Source organism: Erythranthe guttata, chromosome 5, assembly GCF_056151865.1.
Source record: "Erythranthe guttata isolate IM_541 chromosome 5, IM_541, whole genome shotgun sequence".
NCBI classification, from domain to species: domain Eukaryota; kingdom Viridiplantae; phylum Streptophyta; class Magnoliopsida; order Lamiales; family Phrymaceae; genus Erythranthe; species Erythranthe guttata.
In genome coordinates, this window is record NC_142537.1 from 694,747 (window position 1) to 709,743 (window position 14,997).

Sequence of the window (14,997 nt, forward strand, 5' to 3'; positions counted from 1 at the left end):
AATAGAAATTTCACTAATTTTTTCGATTTTATCTCGTAGAAGTCAACTGAATCGGCTATTATGTTATTTGGTGTCGTCGGTAAGTCGATTTATCAAACAAACACGAAATTCTTTTTTTTTCGACTTTTTTTAGTTGAGAGCGTTTCGAGGTTTTTAGAAAGTTGAAAAAAGTTGAAATGAAAGTACCGCTGCAAATAAGCCAATTTCAGTAAAAGTCCCGCTACAATTAGCAATTTAGTTAATTGAAGGTGGACCAGGTGTAGGTGAGCCAGCTGTAGAGGAGCATATTATGGAAGCCTTAAAATAGGAAGAAAACCTCACTCCAAAGTCACTTCTGTTCAACTCTCTTTCTCTCTCTACTCTCTCTCTAGAGTGAAGTAGCAGTACCGGTAGTAGCTCTTGTACGCCACCGATTACTGTACGCGCTGAACGAAGCTACTGTACGCCGCCGATTACCGTACGCGCTGTATCTAAAACACGAATGCGCGTGGCCGTTTGAAGAAATTGGGTCGGGTCGGGTCGGAGTAAGGATTCGCAAGGGGCGGCGGCGATGATGAACGACGGCGGCGGAGGAGGAGGAGGAGGAGGAGTTTATAACTTCGCGGAGATCTGGCCGGGGTTTCAGATGAATGCCAATGCGACGCCGTACGATTTGGGATTGGATCCGATTTTGACGGATCATGGATCGAATCGTAACCCGAGGAAGCGGCGGGATGAAGATGAGCACTGCGCTAAGGGAGGAGCTTCCACTAGCAACAGCAATAATGGCTGCAGCAGCAACAACAACAGCAACAATGTTTTGGTACTGTCTCAAACCTAATCAATTCAAAAAAAATCATTCATAAATTTTCTTAATTGAGTTTTTTTTAATTAATGTTTCGTGTATGTGAGAACTGAAGTTAATCAATTGGCAAGTGAAGGAAGCATGTATTGAACAAAACTGAGTTAATTTTTTTTTTTTTTTTATAGTATTTACATGAAATCAGACCAGTGTTTTCTCTTTTACTCAATTTTGTTCATAGCTCTTGTATGGTAAATATTGTCTTGCTTTGAGCAGAATGAAGGTGGTGTTAAAAGGCTGAAGGCAGTAGGGTCAAATAATGATTTTGAAAATAAAATACAAGCGGAGGAAAATTCGGACAAGGCATCAAAACAACAGGCGAAACCAGCTGAGCCGCCGAAGCTAGACTATATCCATGTTCGAGCAAGAAGGGGTCAAGCTACCGATAGTCACAGTTTAGCTGAAAGAGTAATGATTAACTTCAATTCTCCGATTATCTATGTTAAAATGTTTTTTTGGGAACGTTTCATGGTATATATCAATTGCTAGATGAATATAAACTCTATAAGCTTAAATATATCCTAGTTGATGAATATCCATTTTGAGTGGTATTTTGATGTGTTTTTTTTTCTGATTGTTAACTCTTGGTGTAGGCTAGGAGAGAGAAGATAAGCGAGAGGATGAAAATGCTCCAAGATTTAGTACCAGGTTGTAATAAAGTGAGTATCGAAGTCATTTCGACATATTGTTATCTGTTTTTCTTCTTTTCTCTTGTTCGATTAAATGTTGAAATATATGTTATATCATCCACTTCTGATACTGGTCGGCGTGACATCAGGATTAGGCTTGCGCTTTTCATCTTTTCGTTTGTAGGATTTTTGTTTTTTAGACAAGTGGTAAATTTAGGATAGTGTTCATAAAAATCAAGGCAACGGCTCCCCATGTTATGGACTTATTACACAGAGGAAAGGCTATCCCAATTGATGTATATTCCACGAGACTCTAAATTCTTGTAAGGACATAGACATGCTTCCTTAAACTGGAATCCGAGTTTTCCGTTCATGTTGTTAATGATCTTTAACGGATAATCTTATTCAATTTTCATTATAATGGTTATATGTGCAGAGATACACTTTATTTAGTTTAAGGAAATTTGTCTCTGACCTGCATCCTGCTAGATACTACTGAAATTTGGTCGGCGTTTATCCAAAATTACAAACTTATAGACCCCCGTTTTTTTTTTTATTCTAGGTTACCGGCAAAGCTCTAGTGCTCGATGAGATTATAAATTATATTCAATCATTGCAACGTCAGGTTGAGGTACATCTCTCCCGTCTCTCTCTTGGTGTGTGTGTGTGTGAGAGAGAGAGAGAGAGAGAGAGAGAGAGAGAGAGAGAGAGAGAGAGAGAGAGAGAGAGAGAGAGAGAGAGAGAGAGAGAGAGAGAGAGAGAGAGAGAGAGAGAGAGAGAGAGAGAGAGAGAGTTATATGTCTCTCCATATGTTATGATCAATCCAGTTGAATTAAGCACTAATCACAGTATGACACGTGGCACAGTTTCTCTCGATGAAGCTTGAAGCAGTAAATCCAAGCGATGGCATTGATGGATATTCTTCCAAAGAGGTAGGTTCTTAATACATGATTAACAAACTGTCCGAATTTGCTTAAATTTAACGAACGACTCCAAATTCACACACACCTACCTCGTATTTTTTGCAGTTTGCTGAGCAAACTTTCGAACCTCCTGGCATTGCATTCGGTTCTCAAAGTACGCGCGATCAATACGATAGAGCCTCGTCACCAGAATGGCTACACATGCAGATCGGTGGCGGCTTTGATCGAACATCATAAGAATAAAAATATATATACATACACAATAATAACTTCTAATTTTATTGTATCTTTGTCATTACTATTTGCAAATTGGGGATGTAATAACAAAAGATTTCCTTGCACATTTTCCATGATCTTCGTCAAAAAATCTCTAGAGAACAGCTAGCGGGCCCGCCTGAGAGCACGGTCTCGTCAACGAACTGCATCTCGATCCAACCACACACGACGTAAATGTGGGACCGCTCTTCATGCCAAGCGTCCAAACCCTCTCTCAGCATTCCATCGTACTTCAATTTGAATCGAAGGGGTTTATGTAATTCTTGACTTTCTAAAAGTGCTGTAGGAACAAACGAAGCCGGAACGGAAACCGTTGTTGTGTTCATGCTCACGTTGAAGGTGATCTGGTCTCCGACCTCTAGGAAGAAGCCACTTGTCCTTGTCACCCACAGCAGCTCGTGGTCCATGAAGATTGAGAGAACGGAGTTCTCGTGGTAGAGGCTCCGGTCGCCGAGGTTGCTTACGTTGAGGGTGACGTGGCACTTTCCGGTGACCTGAGCTGGCGAGGCTTGGAATTCGGAGATGGTTAATTGGTCGAGGACGAATTTGTGGCTGAATTGTTGGTCGGCTGTTGCGTCGGAGCTGAGGAAGGGGAAGAATGAGGCTGTTAGGATGAGGAGGAGGGATATCGTGACGAAGGCGGACATGAACATGCGGTCCCAATCGATTGCCGCCACCTGGCGGGCGGAAGATTCCATTTGGTGGTGGATGTCGAAGCAATATTGGATGACGGATTCTGTTCCGGCAGCGCCGGCAGCCGGAGCAGCGGGGTGGTTGTTTTCCGTTTCGAGGGTTGTCAGCCTGTCATACCCGTTTTGCCCCCGGACGGGTCGAGGGGATCCGTTTTCATCCATTGTTTTTTTTTTCTTTTTTTTTTTTGAGGAGAAAAATCTTTTGTGTTGGAGGGTGACAATTTTTTTTTTTTGTTTTTTCTTGATGATAAACGGCTGGAGAAAATATAGTTTTTGTGTGGTGGTAAAATTTGTACAGCCAAGTATTTAGACAACCTTAGAATCAAGAATTAGATTTCAAAGGCTAACCATCTTTGCACTAATTATTATTTAATATTTACAAAATAAAATCCACCATTGAAACCTTTAACACAGACAAAAAAAAAAAACACTACGAAAATTCAACCATATATAACAACATTACATTAATACATGATTGAAATAAATAAATTTGATTTATTGATAATTTAGCTTTAGGCATGTTATCTGCCAGTCTAACCACGTTGACTTACCATTATTCATGGGTTGACCAAGATGTGAAGAATCTTTATTAGGTCATAATTAATTACTAATAATATACTTATTTCATATATTATACAAATCAATTTAATTTAATTAATGCATGTAAAGCTCTGAATTGGTCGCAACTGACGTCTCAAAACTGCTGATGAACTTTCCAATTCTCAACTGTCTAATTATTTAAACCTTCCAGAACGACGCCGTTTCTCTCCTCGGTGATCCACCTCCCCTCCGCCACTCACCCCACTCCCCCACTCTCCTTCTTCCGCGCGTGTCCCTCAAAGAGCCAACACTAGCTATTACTTTATTTTGAGCTAGTTCGCCACGCGCGAATCCACGCGTGGCGAAAACTTCCACGCGGATTTATATATACAAATTGACGTATTAAATTTGGGCCCCAAATGGGGATGAACTGAACCACCCTCCCTCCCCAATACAATTCAACCATTTACAGCAAAATTTCAGCATTTATTAATTTTTAGTTTTTTTCTTGGTCTTCATCTTCTCCGTTTGTTTATTTATTTAATTTTATTTTCTTATTTGTCTATTTGAATCAAGCGAGCAGTCGTGGCGATTGCCTGAAAAAATAATCTAGGGTTTTCCTACATCTGGTTCCCGGTGGGCGATCGGAGGAATTTTGGGTGGAAAAATGGCCGGATGGAGGGGATCTAGAGGTGGCGGCGACGGCGGGGCACAGTCGGTGGAGCGTGTGTCGTCGTCTCGAACGGTTCGCCTCGGAAAGGTTCAGCCACAGGCGCCAGGTCACCGGACCGTGTTTTGTAATGACCGCGATGCCAACGCCCTCGCTAAATTCAAGGTCTCCTTTCATACTGATGTTTAGTTGTTGTTTTTTTTATTGCATTTCTTTTCTGGTATGATCTTCATTTGCGAACCTGGGTTTATGATATTGCGTAATGGAATTTGGAGCATTTCCTTTGTCGGGTCGGGTAAATTTTCTTCCCGAGGTTTATTGTGGTCTATAGTTTAGGACAATGTGAAGTGGTTTGGTATCCTTAATATAAATATACAGGGGAATATATTATCTGGCTTTTAGAATCTTGTTGTTTTTGTTGATTTGAGATTCTTGCCCAACATTATAGGGGTTGTAAACTTTAGTGATGAATGTTTGCCCAGAAGTGGAGAAGTGCCTTGTACATAGTAGCCATGAAAACATAAGTCTTGTACTGAATCATTTATCTTTGCCGTTGCTCATATTTACCAACTAGCCCGATTTATGGTTGTGATATCTCATTGTGTTTGGATGTTCCCTTCGATATGTCAAACTATTACTCCTTTTTTTTGTTTTTTTTGTTTTTTTTTTTTCTCGTGATACCTCCAATGGTCAATGCTAGTTGATTCTGAAATGTAGAAGCTAGCAATTGGAGAAAATAAAGGAATATTCAACAGAATTTTTTGCACATTACTGTGAAAATTAACAGATCAGGATGATCTCATTAGCCACTGATAGGGATTGCTTTGGTTGCTTGGTTTTATAATGGATGGAAATGCCATTGTCGTAACCGGAGATCCTGCATAGTCCCTATCTATTTTTATTTGAAATTCGTTATTCAATTTTGGAAATTGAGTCCTATAATTTTGTGACAAATAACTTCTATAGCTGGTATCTTATTGGTTCTGCCAATTTTGCAGGGCAATTCTGTGTCAACAACAAAGTATGATGTCTTTACCTTTTTACCCAAGGGGCTATTTGAGCAGGTAAGGTTTGGTTGGTCTAATTTATTGGGCCACTTTCACATCAATACTTTAACTCATCATTTTGTTCTTTCCCACTAAAAAAGAATTATACTTGTTTATTTCTACTGATATATTGTTACGCGGGTTAAGTGGGACTTTATATAGTACGTCTAATTCATATTAAGTGTTTAAGATCCTTTACTTCAGCTTCTGGACGACAGTAGGACAAAAATTGTATATTATGCTGGTTGTTGTGTCCTCTTAATTAAGTTAGGTTCTCACTTTTTTATATACATAATACAGTTTAACCTGATTTCTTCCTGTTTACTTTATCCTGACAGTTTAGGCGGGTGGCTAACCTCTACTTTCTCATGATCTCAATCATATCATGCACCCCTGTGAGGTATGTCTCTATAATTTAGTTTAACCCGCTAAGGGTGTAATGCAGGACCCTTAAACACTACAAGAGATTTCTTGTAAAATAATGCACAGTTGAAATAATGTGAAGGAAGACAATTAGAAGTTGAAAATATTGAGGATTGAGCTTTAGAGTCCTTCAATATGTAAACCTTCAAATATCTTTAAGGCCTTCTAGAGGAAGTTAATGCCATCTCTCCATCCAAGAATTGCAGAAATTGCAAATGTTACGAATTAAGTGAGATTATGAAGTTCCTTATACACTTAAAATGTCCAAATCCTGTTGTGGAAATAACTAAGATACTACTAAGGAGATACTTATTCGTCGTAATTTATAGTGTAGCCAGAGTTTAGCAATTTGTAGTAAGCTTTAAAAGTGACGTGGGAGTTTATTGACTTGTCTGCTTCCCTGGAGTTTGTTACTTTAGTTGATGAAGTTTTGTTTTAATGCAGTCCTGTAAGTCCAATTACAAATGTGCTTCCGTTGTCAATGGTGCTTCTTGTGTCTCTTGTGAAGGAAGCATGGGAGGACTGGGTGAGTATCATATCATTTTGTTTCTACATTCATCTGCAAGAGAACAATCTAAATGTAAACACTTCTCATATTTTTTCTCTTGTTATTCCTTTTTATCTTCTGAATGTTAGAAACGTTTTCAAAATGACATGGCAATCAACAATTCCTCCATAGAAGTGTTGCAAGATCAGAAGTGGGTATTTACTCCTTGGAAGAAGCTGCAGGTTGGAGATATTATCAAAGTAAGTCAGCTGCTCTTATATTTCTCTTCCGTGAAATACCTTATTTTCACTTGTTTAAGTTATATCAAGAAATTTTGGATGTTCATTTTTTTTTTATTTGCTGCTATCTTGGTCGCAAGTTATCAGCCCTATGCTGGATAAGAAATTCGTATTAGCATGGCAGAATTCAATGCAATGTGAATGTTCAGTTTAGTAGTTGAAGCTTGTGATGATGTGGAACTTACCAGTGTTGTGGATTATAGTTAGACTGGCTGAATACTCGGGTTAACTTTCTTTTAGCACGATTCTCTTGGTGGAGCTATTAGGTATGCCATTGTTGGCAATGCATGTACAAACCTGCCCGACTTTCTTAACTTGTGTCGATTGTGAAGGAAAAAAATACCTCATGGTAGTTGAGCTAACATTTAAGCCCGGAACAAAACTGCCACCCATAGCCCTGATTAATGTGTTTTTGGATCTCACATTATGTCAATGGGGGAACTAGGATATTGTTGATGGCTTAGAAACTGACAGGAGAGCGGTGGTTTGTATTTCTCAACCAGTTCGATTCTGGAAAAATCAGTAGATCTTATATGAGGCACTATCTGTGCATTTGTTGGAGAATGCCAAAAACATTAAGTTATTTTAAGTTTTTGGAATAAAATTATGAAGTACTTGTCATTTGTTTCGGCTTGCGGTGAATTTTCTTTTGAATTTCCCTTCAAACTTTGACAATGGCTAGTTTGCTCGCAGGTGAAGCAGGATGGATTCTTTCCAGCTGATTTGTTATTTCTTGCTAGCACAAATGCTGATGGAGTCTGCTACATCGAGGTTAGTATTCTTTGCTTCAAAACAACATATCCCTAACAACATATCCATAATGACATATGCCTTCTTATCTACTTGAACGTGGTAATGAACCTCGTACCAAAAAATATAATTCCTGTTTATGTATGCCATGAGATGATAAGATCTAATCATCTTGGGTTAATTATTTGTTTCTTTACGTTGTTTCCATTTTTTCAATATCATTTAAACTTTGGTGTATGATTTTTTTACAGACTGCAAATCTGGATGGTGAGACTAACTTGAAGATACGGAAAGCATTGGAAAAGACATGGGATTATGTGAACCCAGAGAAAATTTCTGAATTCAAAGGTTTCTGTTACTTTATGTTGCTTGGCTCAGTATTAACTCGTGCTTCATATTTGTCCCTGCTGTCTATAATTGTTCAAATAAGCGTAAACTATTTGCTGGTTGAAGTTGCGTGCAGTTTATCACCATATTCTAAAGGCTCTGTGCCATATCAGAACTGAAGTTGGTTAGTGGACCAAATCTTAAGGGCACTATCACGCGAGAGTGCTGAACTTGCAGAATTTATCAGTCTTAGTTGCGAACTTGCTAATATGTAATGTTTCTGGTTGTGGTTAAAACTGTATTTGGAGTACTTCCCTGACGAGGATCAAATTATCAAACCAAAATAAGAACATGAAGTCATAACCGAATTATTGGTGGAATTAGTTGCTGAAAGATTTCTACAATCTCACATTCTCCTATTGGACATGTGATGGTTCATGACCAGAAGTCCCCATTATTGTATTGATTTACTTAATGATATAGGAAGCTCACCAGCTATAATCACTACTGGCTCCATATTATATTTGATATAAACTTATTTATCTCAATGCAGGTGAGATACAATGCGAGCAACCAAATAATTCACTGTACACTTATACTGGGAATTTGATAGTTGATAAACAATCGTTACCTCTCAGTCCAAATCAGCTTCTATTAAGGGTATGGAATCGAGTCTCTGTCCGACTCTCTTCAATATCCGTGTTACATATTGTTTTATTAGTTGTGTTTCACTAACTACGGTTGTGCCACCTTTTTATTGTTTAGTTTCTGTCTTTTGTCATCTGCCTAACAGTCTGAGTTGCTTGCTGCATAAACATAGTTCATAAATTTCTGCTAGAATATTGATACAAACAGATGTATGCCATCTATTGCTTAGTTTCTGTTTTTGTTGATGACTCACGGTGCTTCTCATATAATGTACTTTCAGGGTTGTAGTCTAAGAAATACCGAGTACATAGTTGGGGCTGTCGTTTTTACTGGGCATGAGACAAAGGTACCTACTATATTCACAGTGTTCGAGTTGTTTCATATCTTATTCTCATTTGCTTGTTGACTTGGTTGGAAGCTTCCCCAGTTAACGTTTATAGATTATCTCTTTTATCAAGGGCATTTTTGGGAATTCTACATTAGTGGCTTATACCCGCCTAATTGTCTGTGCATGTTTTGTTTGTTTTCCTACTTTTTATATTCTGTATATCACTGGTTGTTGTGCTATATTTGCAGGTTATGATGAACTCCATGAAAATTCCATCCAAGCGAAGCACCTTAGAAAAGAAACTTGACAAGCTGATTCTTGCATTATTTAGTGTTCTTTTCTCCATGTGTGTTTTGGGTGCCATTGGAAGGTTTGATCTATTATAACCTATCATATTATGGTTGTTGAACTTTCAATATATTTCGTATATATTTGAAGACAACTGATACCACTTTTATCATGATATTTGCAGTGGTATATTCATAAATCCCAAGTACTACTATTTGCGTTTTGAGAATACTGGCAGAACAGAGAAACAGTTTAATCCTGACAACAGATTTGTGGTGAAGAGTCTACTTCTTTAGTGTGTTGTGTGGTGTTGATTTCCACTTTTTTTTTTGTTTTCCAATTGTCTCCTTCTATGTTCTGTAGGTTGCTATCTTGACATTTTTTACTCTTATCACTCTCTATTCACCAATCATTCCAATCTCTCTGTATGTCTCCGTCGAGGTAGATTTAACAATGGTTTTGTTCAGTTTTTTTGTATATTTTTTTTCGTGAGGTTATGTGCCAGTATTGATCATTGACTTTCCTCTGTTTATTTCAGATGATTAAATTTATTCAATCTACCCAATTCATCAACAATGACTTACACATGTACCATGCTGAGAGCAATACCCCTGCATCAGCTCGGACGTCTAACTTAAATGAGGAACTTGGGCAGGTAAAAAGTTTTCTTTGTTGACCTTTTACTTGTGAGGTTTAAATTATGTGGCTACAGGAATTTTTCAGTGTTTGCCTGATTTTAACTGCTTGATGACAACATATTGTGGATATATGGTTTGCTTAATTTCAGTTTATCCTTTTGATAGGTGGAATATATTTTCTCTGACAAAACTGGGACCCTTACGAGAAACTTGATGGAATTTTTCAAATGCTCGATTGGTGGAGAGGTTTATGGTACTGGTGTGAGTGAAATAGAGATCAAAATAGCTCAGAGGACTGGAGCCAAAGTTGAGGTACGTTCGCTTGCCATTGGAGGTTTGAAAGTACTCGTAAGTCCTAAGTGTGCCATGTCTTGATTTAATGCCTTTGATTATCAGTCTCAGAAGCAGCCACATGCAGCACGTGAAAAGGGTTTCAACTTTGACGATGGACGGCTTATGCAAGGTGCTTGGAGGAATGAACCTAATCCTGAGTCCTGCAAAGTAGGTTATTTAATTCTAAGTACGAATGGACAAATTATGAATGTATCCTAGAATTTGCTCATGCTCTTGTGTAGCATCCGTTCATGTTCCACATAAAACTGCCTTGAATTGTTGACTCGCTGAGATTAACATACTGTAGTTATATCCTATATTTTCATTTCTCTTTCATGATTGGATTTGGTAATCGAGCCTTCGAAATTTCCTTCATCCTTCTATTTGCTCGCCCCTGGCAGATGAAAATTCATCCTTGAAAGATTTTTTATTTTGTGTAGGAATTCTTCAGGTGCCTTGCAATATGTCATACTGTGCTTCCTGAAGGCGAAGAGTCCCCTGAGAAGATTCGATATCAAGCTGCATCACCTGACGAGTCTGCTTTGGTTATTGCAGCAAAGAATTTTGGCTTCTTTTTCTACAAGTATGTAATATCTTATGTTTTTGTTTCCTGCTTTCGAGATATTATTGCTTGAAGTGAGATTGTATTGTCTTAACTGCAGACGTTCACCTACGACAATTTACGTTCGCGAGTCACATGTTGAAAAGATGGGAAAGGTTCAGGATATTGCATATGAAATTTTGAATGTCCTTGAGTTTAACAGGTATTTATGTTTTTTGATCTGCTTGATTTTTTCAGTACTGAAGGGCAATTAAAACCTTTTCATATGCTTGAGGTTTTAGAACCCTATCAATACAACTCCAGACTAACTTTTTATTGGTATGGTGTAGTACGAGGAAGCGCCAGTCTGTTGTATGTCGTTATCCAGATGGTAGACTCGTACTTTACTGCAAGGTACTCACAAGGCTGCATATATGTGTTCGCTGAGAGTTATTTGCAAGGAATAAATTTACAGATTTCTTTATAATGAATTTTGTAGGGTGCGGATACAGTGATATATGAAAGATTGGCGGATGGAGACGGTGATTTGAGAAGAATATCTAGGGAGCACTTGGAGCAATTTGGAGCTTCTGGATTGCGTACACTTTGCCTTGCTTATCGAAATTTGAGTCCTGATGAATATGAAAATTGGAACGAGAAATACGTTCAGGCAAAATCTTCTCTGCGAGATAGGGAGAAGAAATTGGACGAGGTGCGCCAGCCCTTTTTCCATTAATTTGTTTGGTATAATGCAGTTTTATTGCACCTTTCTGATGGCAATTTGTTGGAAAAGTAGCACTATGGCTGCAATTAATGGATAAAAATGTCATTTTCATTTGAAGTATCATGAAATGTCGGTGTTCAGGCTTTATTTGAAGTTCAACGAGCTCCTGCTTAACTTTCCCATTATTCAGTACACTAAAATTTTATCCCAATTTCTATTGGGCTCTAATATTTTCTAAGTTGCATAATCATCATATAGTTCCATTTTGTTCAAATCTATACTCCCCGTCAACTTGTTTTTACTGTAATTGATTTTTATAATAGCCAACCTGTAAAACTGTTTCAGGTTGCAGAACTAATTGAGAAGAATCTTATTTTGATCGGATGCACTGCTATTGAAGACAAGCTTCAGGAGGGAGTACCTCAATGTATAGAGACCCTCTCTCGAGCTGGAATTAAAATTTGGGTGCTAACTGGAGACAAGATGGAAACAGCAATAAATATTGCTTATGGTATGATGAAGTTGGTGATTCATTTTTTTTGTCTGAACTGGTATCATACCTGCTGCACTAATTTCATTCCTTTCTGTGTTTTCTGTGCATTGCAGCATGCAAGTTAATCAGTAACAGCATGAAGCAATTTATAATCAGCTCAGAAACTGATGATATTAGAGAAATTGAAGAGAGGGTAAGTAACATTTTGCACTAATACTTTCCCGTCTAAATGAGGTATACGTAAGCCTAAATTTTTTTCCTCCCCTTAACCGATTGTTGCCTGAATATTAGGGTGATCAAGTAGAGCTTGCTCGCTTTATGAAAGAGTTAGTGAAAAATGAGCTCAAAAGATGTAATGAGGAAGCTCAACAGTATCTTCTTTCTGAATCCAGACCAAAGTTGGCGCTTGTAATTGATGGGAAGTGTTTAATGTATGCACTGGACCCCAGTCTACGAGTAGTACTCCTGAATCTGAGCTTGAATTGCAGTGCAGTAGTTTGCTGCCGAGTTTCTCCACTACAGAAGGCGCAGGTAAGGTTCCGAATATATGCATCATTATGTTTTACATTTTTTGTAGTCTTTAATAGATGATGCTGGAAATTAGTTTACACGTATAAAACACTTACTTAAAGAAAGTTAGGTATTACCCAATCTTTGTGAAAGTCTATGCAGTAGACAACTGCAGAGAGATCTGGATGCGAGAAAACTATCTAATTGAACCACACTCATTATCTACATGGCTATTTTACTTTTTATGACTCTGCTGAAATGATAGAATAAATTATATTGAAACAATCACCTAGGATTATTACCCCGATCAACTTTGTGATCATAATCACTGTCCTTATTGATCTGTCTTGTGGATTTCTTTTGAGCCGCCTTCATCATTTTTATGATTTCAGGTTACAAGCCTAGTTAAGAAGGGTGCTAACAGGATTACCCTTAGTATTGGCGATGGTGCAAATGACGTCAGCATGATTCAGGCAGCTCATGTTGGTGTTGGGATAAGTGGGCAGGAAGGTATGCAAGCTGTGATGGCTAGTGATTTCGCCATTGCACAATTCCGCTTTCTGACGGAGTTACTCCTTGTGCATGGGAGATGGTCATATCATAGAATATGCAAGGTTTGTTATTCTACAGTAGTTTTTTATGCCTTTTAAGCTTACAGTATTTTCAGCTTCTATATTTTGCGCAGGTTGTGACATACTTCTTCTACAAGAACTTGATGTTCACCCTTACTCAGTTTTGGTTCACCTTCGAAACCGGATTTTCTGGCCAAAGATTCTACGACGATTGGTTTCAGTCTCTCTATAATGTTATCTTTACAGCCCTTCCTGTGATCATTATTGGGCTTTTTGACAAGGTATCCTTATCCTTTTGGGTTATTAAAACTGCAATCTTGAAATCATCTTAGTTTTCTTTTTTATATAATTTCTTTTTTTGTATAGGATGTCAATGCTACCCTTTCCAAGAAATACCCCGAGTTGTACAAGGAAGGAATAAGGAATGCATTCTTCAAATGGAGGGTTGTGGCAACATGGGCTTTTTTTGCCGTATATCAATCACTAGTTTTGTATTACTTCGTCGTTGCTTCAAGTAACAGAGCCATGAATTCAGCTGGCAAAATGTTTGGCCTGTGGGATGTCAGTACAATGGCCTTCACTAGTGTTGTTGTGACTGTCAATATACGGCTCCTTATGATGTGTAACACAATTACTAGGTGGCATCATATTAGTGTCGGAGGAAGCATATTAGCATGGTTTACATTTGTCTTCATTTACTCGGGCTTCGTTTTACCTAAAGAGCAGGTATAAATTTCTGGCTCTGTTATTATCAACTCATATTTTCGAACTTGTTAAGAATTAAGATAGATGCTGACTCTGTAATAATATGATTTTCTGCAGGAGAATATCTATTTTGTCATTTATGTCCTGATGAGTACCTTTTATTTCTACTTCACCCTTCTTCTTGTCCCTGTTGCTGCACTATTTGTTGACTTCATTTACCTGGGGTAAGTTCTTACAAGTCGATCCTTTCACCATTTTACTATTTGGGCACATCTTATCGTTTATTTACGCAGCCATCACATAACATGTTATTAATTCAGTTATGTTGTGCTTGAAATATTGTCTCAGGGTTCAACGATGGTTCTTTCCCTACGATTATCAGATAGTTCAGGAAATTCACAGGCATGAAGTCGATAACAACAGAATCGGATTACTCGAAATCGGAAACAATGATGTAAGCCCAGACGATGCCCGAAGATATGCAATAATGCAGCTTCCAGGACAGAAATCAAAGCATACGGGCTTTGCTTTTGACTCACCTGGTTACGAGTCATTTTTTGCATCACAGGCTGGCGTTTATGTACCACAAAAAGCATGGGATGTGGCTCGTAGAGCAAGCATGAGGAATCGCCCCAAACCACCACGAAAGAATTGAAATTATCATATACTATACAATTTTGTACATCCTTTTTTTTTTTTTAAATACTTATGTAGCATTTGTAGAATCAATGTATCATATTATCCCACAATGTAGCAATGATTCTTACTAGGAATTTTTTGTTGTTCTCATAGTGGCTTACAGCTTTTACGTCGTCCCGCCATTTTCAGATTATTTTTGTAATTTTCGAAAACTTAAAACTGAATTTCTTGTTGATAAATCAAATTTCAGAAATGATATATGTTTGTAATTTATTTTATTTTATCTATTTGTTATTATTTAAAGTGAATGATTGATTGAACTTGCAGTGGTGAAGGTTAAAAAAGTTGAATATATTGAAAATAGGAAGATACCTTACTATACGGCAGGTTCGATTCTTTTAAGAAATGTGTACTTGACAAAGCCTATCCAAATAATAATATACCATAAACAAAAAAATTTAACTAAGTTGCCTTGGAATCATACAAAATGTTGCTCTTCTTTTTTTGCCTAATTAAATAAATAAAATATATATTCAGTATAATGCTTTAATTATAACAACAGCAGAGACCAATATCCAACAGAGGGAACAAATCAATGACAAAGTTGTAATGTGCGAATCCGTAAAGACGACAAGATTTTGGTAATATAACGAACCTTACTCGAAACAAAAACAG

At 37.7% G+C, this 14,997-nt stretch overlaps 2 protein-coding genes across 2 annotated transcripts; both read left to right on the top strand.

Moving 5' to 3' along the window:
* Positions 1 to 248: 248 nt before the first annotated feature.
* LOC105974777 (transcription factor BHLH089) lies at positions 249 to 3,650 on the top strand. Its single transcript, XM_012999928.2, has 6 exons — positions 249 to 802; positions 1,058 to 1,249; positions 1,435 to 1,500; positions 2,033 to 2,101; positions 2,337 to 2,402; positions 2,499 to 3,650. The coding sequence occupies exons 1-6, from the start codon at positions 551 to 553 to the stop codon at positions 2,628 to 2,630; spliced, it is 777 nt and encodes a 258-aa protein (XP_012855382.2). The 5' UTR covers positions 249 to 550; the 3' UTR covers positions 2,631 to 3,650.
* Positions 3,651 to 4,017: 367 nt separating this feature from the next.
* Positions 4,018 to 14,578, top strand: ALA3 (aminophospholipid ATPase 3). The gene is made up of 27 exons (XM_012999817.2): positions 4,018 to 4,736; positions 5,570 to 5,635; positions 5,956 to 6,017; positions 6,485 to 6,566; positions 6,677 to 6,787; positions 7,520 to 7,597; positions 7,828 to 7,924; positions 8,457 to 8,563; positions 8,832 to 8,897; positions 9,128 to 9,249; positions 9,352 to 9,442; positions 9,531 to 9,608; positions 9,706 to 9,822; positions 9,971 to 10,117; positions 10,202 to 10,306; positions 10,579 to 10,721; positions 10,801 to 10,902; positions 11,030 to 11,093; positions 11,179 to 11,391; positions 11,749 to 11,914; positions 12,010 to 12,089; positions 12,188 to 12,427; positions 12,799 to 13,020; positions 13,092 to 13,259; positions 13,345 to 13,704; positions 13,801 to 13,907; positions 14,032 to 14,578. The coding sequence occupies exons 1-27, from the start codon at positions 4,569 to 4,571 to the stop codon at positions 14,336 to 14,338; spliced, it is 3,669 nt and encodes a 1,222-aa protein (XP_012855271.2). The 5' UTR covers positions 4,018 to 4,568; the 3' UTR covers positions 14,339 to 14,578.
* The last annotated feature ends 419 nt before the right edge of the window (positions 14,579 to 14,997 follow it).

Coding starts and splice junctions, on each gene's coding strand:
- ALA3 (XM_012999817.2), top strand. CDS start 4,569: ATGGCCGGATGGAGGGGATCTAGAGGTGGCGGCGACGGCGGGGCACAG. Junction 7,925..8,456: donor GAAAATTTCTGAATTCAAAG/GTTTCTGTTACT, acceptor ATCTCAATGCAG/GTGAGATACAATGCGAGCAA. Junction 10,307..10,578: donor CTAATCCTGAGTCCTGCAAA/GTAGGTTATTTA, acceptor TATTTTGTGTAG/GAATTCTTCAGGTGCCTTGC.
- LOC105974777 (XM_012999928.2), top strand. CDS start 551: ATGATGAACGACGGCGGCGGAGGAGGAGGAGGAGGAGGAGTTTATAAC. Junction 1,501..2,032: donor TAGTACCAGGTTGTAATAAA/GTGAGTATCGAA, acceptor TTTTTATTCTAG/GTTACCGGCAAAGCTCTAGT. Junction 2,102..2,336: donor CATTGCAACGTCAGGTTGAG/GTACATCTCTCC, acceptor CACGTGGCACAG/TTTCTCTCGATGAAGCTTGA.